The sequence below is a fragment of the Sceloporus undulatus genome, unplaced genomic scaffold (genome assembly GCF_019175285.1).
Source record: "Sceloporus undulatus isolate JIND9_A2432 ecotype Alabama unplaced genomic scaffold, SceUnd_v1.1 scaffold_3531, whole genome shotgun sequence".
NCBI lineage: Eukaryota > Metazoa > Chordata > Lepidosauria > Squamata > Phrynosomatidae > Sceloporus > Sceloporus undulatus.
The window spans coordinates 2,308-4,018 of NW_024806451.1; the positions used below are offsets into that span (position 1 = coordinate 2,308).

General features: G+C 41.7%; 1 protein-coding gene across 1 annotated transcript in view; it reads right to left on the reverse strand.

Annotated features, from left to right (window-relative positions):
* The window catches only part of LOC121918058 (gastrula zinc finger protein XlCGF67.1-like), a gene marked incomplete at both ends in the record, with an annotated part of 880 nt that extends 208 nt beyond the window's left edge, over window positions 1-672 (reverse strand). Inside the window, one exon of the mRNA XM_042444167.1 lies at window positions 1-672. This exon is cut by the window's left edge and continues 15 nt beyond it. Within this exon, the coding sequence (XP_042300101.1) occupies window positions 1-672 (672 nt within the window).
* Window positions 673-1,711: the final 1,039 nt, after the last annotated feature.

Sequence of the window (1,711 nt, forward strand, 5' to 3'; positions counted from 1 at the left end):
AGAAAAACATTTCCAACAACTCTGGCATTTGTATGGCTTCTCTCCCGTGTGGACTCTCTGATGTATCACTAGGTGTGCCTTTGAAGAAAAACCTTTCGCACACTGCTGGCATTTGTATGGCTTCTCTCCTGTGTGGACTCTCTGATGTGTCATTAGGACTGACTTCCGAGAAAATACTTTCCCACAATGCTGGCATTTGAATGGTTTCTCTCCTGTGTGGACTCTCTGATGTTTCACTAGAACTGACTTCGAAGAAAAACATTTCCCACAATGCAGACATTTGTATGGCTTCTCGCCTGTGTGGATCCTGTGATGTTCCAAAAGGTGTGAAATCTGAGAAAAACCTTTCCCACAATGCTGGCATTTGTATGGCTTCTCTCCAGTGTGGACTCTCTGATGTGTCACTAGGTTTGACTTCAAAGAAAAACATTTCCCACAATGCTGGCATTCGTATGGCTTCTCTCCTGTGTGGACTCTCTGATGCTTAACAAGGACTGACTTGTAGGCAAATTTTTCCCCACAATGCTGACATTTATGTGACGCTTTTCTTGTATGGACTCTCTCTTGACTGACAAGTTCTTCTGTAAACAAGGACAATGATAGGCAAGACTGAATTTCAGCGTTAAGAGAGGAAGGTGTTACCACAAGATTTAGCCCTACATTCACACCTCCCTATTTCAGGTTAAATTAATAAAGTTGGTGTGAGTGACCTGAGCATGACACTGTTCTGGATGCCCCCAAATCCATATAACGATTGTATCCTTACTCATAGGAGCTAGCAAAGAAGAGAGTGTAGGGGAACTGCAATGAGGAAATCAGTGGAAGCAGATAATCAGAGAGTTGAAATATATTCCAATAAATATGTGTAAAAATACTTTGATTGAAAAGCGGCATCATTTTCTCTGAGACTGCCATAGAGTGTTGAGTCAGAGCACATGGCATGATGCAAGCTAACTGCAGAGGATGCTTCATGTCTGTGGCACTCACAACCAATAAAGTATACAGCTAAAAAGGCCAATATCGTTCTAGGCTGGATCAATACAAGAATAGCCCTAGATCAAGGGATGTAATAGTGCTATTCTATTCTGCTTTAGTCAGAATAATCCTGTGTCCAGTTCAGGGCCCCACAATTTAACAAGGATGTTGTCAAGTTGGAACATGCCCAGAGGAAGGCAGCCAACGTGGTGAAGGATCTTGAAACCATCAAGCCCTTTGAGGAGCGACAGTAAGACCTCTTTGACAGTGCAACTCCCTTAGTTTCGTGGAGTCCTCTTCCCTGGAGGTCTTTAAACAGAGACTGGATGGTGTTTGGAAATGATTATAGTGGAATCATAGCACCGTGATCATTTAGCACAAAATGGACCTCAGTCTTCATAGAAAGGACAATGGATTCAGGTTCCTTACCCACAGAAGCCACATTCTCATAATTCTCCATCATTACACAATTGTACATAAGTCTCTGCTTCTTTGTCAACAGATTCCATTCATCATCAGTGAAATATACTGCCACATCCGCAAAGGTCACCTGCAACAGAAAACAGCCTTCATCCAGAGAGTAACTAAGGAAAAGGGGAGGAAATCGCATGGTGCATCCCAAATATTATTTCATCACTTCACAATTCAGTGCAGGAAATAAACTTTAAATTATGTTAGCAAGCAAAAACCTGCTGCCTTTAAATCTAGTTTGTCTTGAATCCTTTCAATATAATAT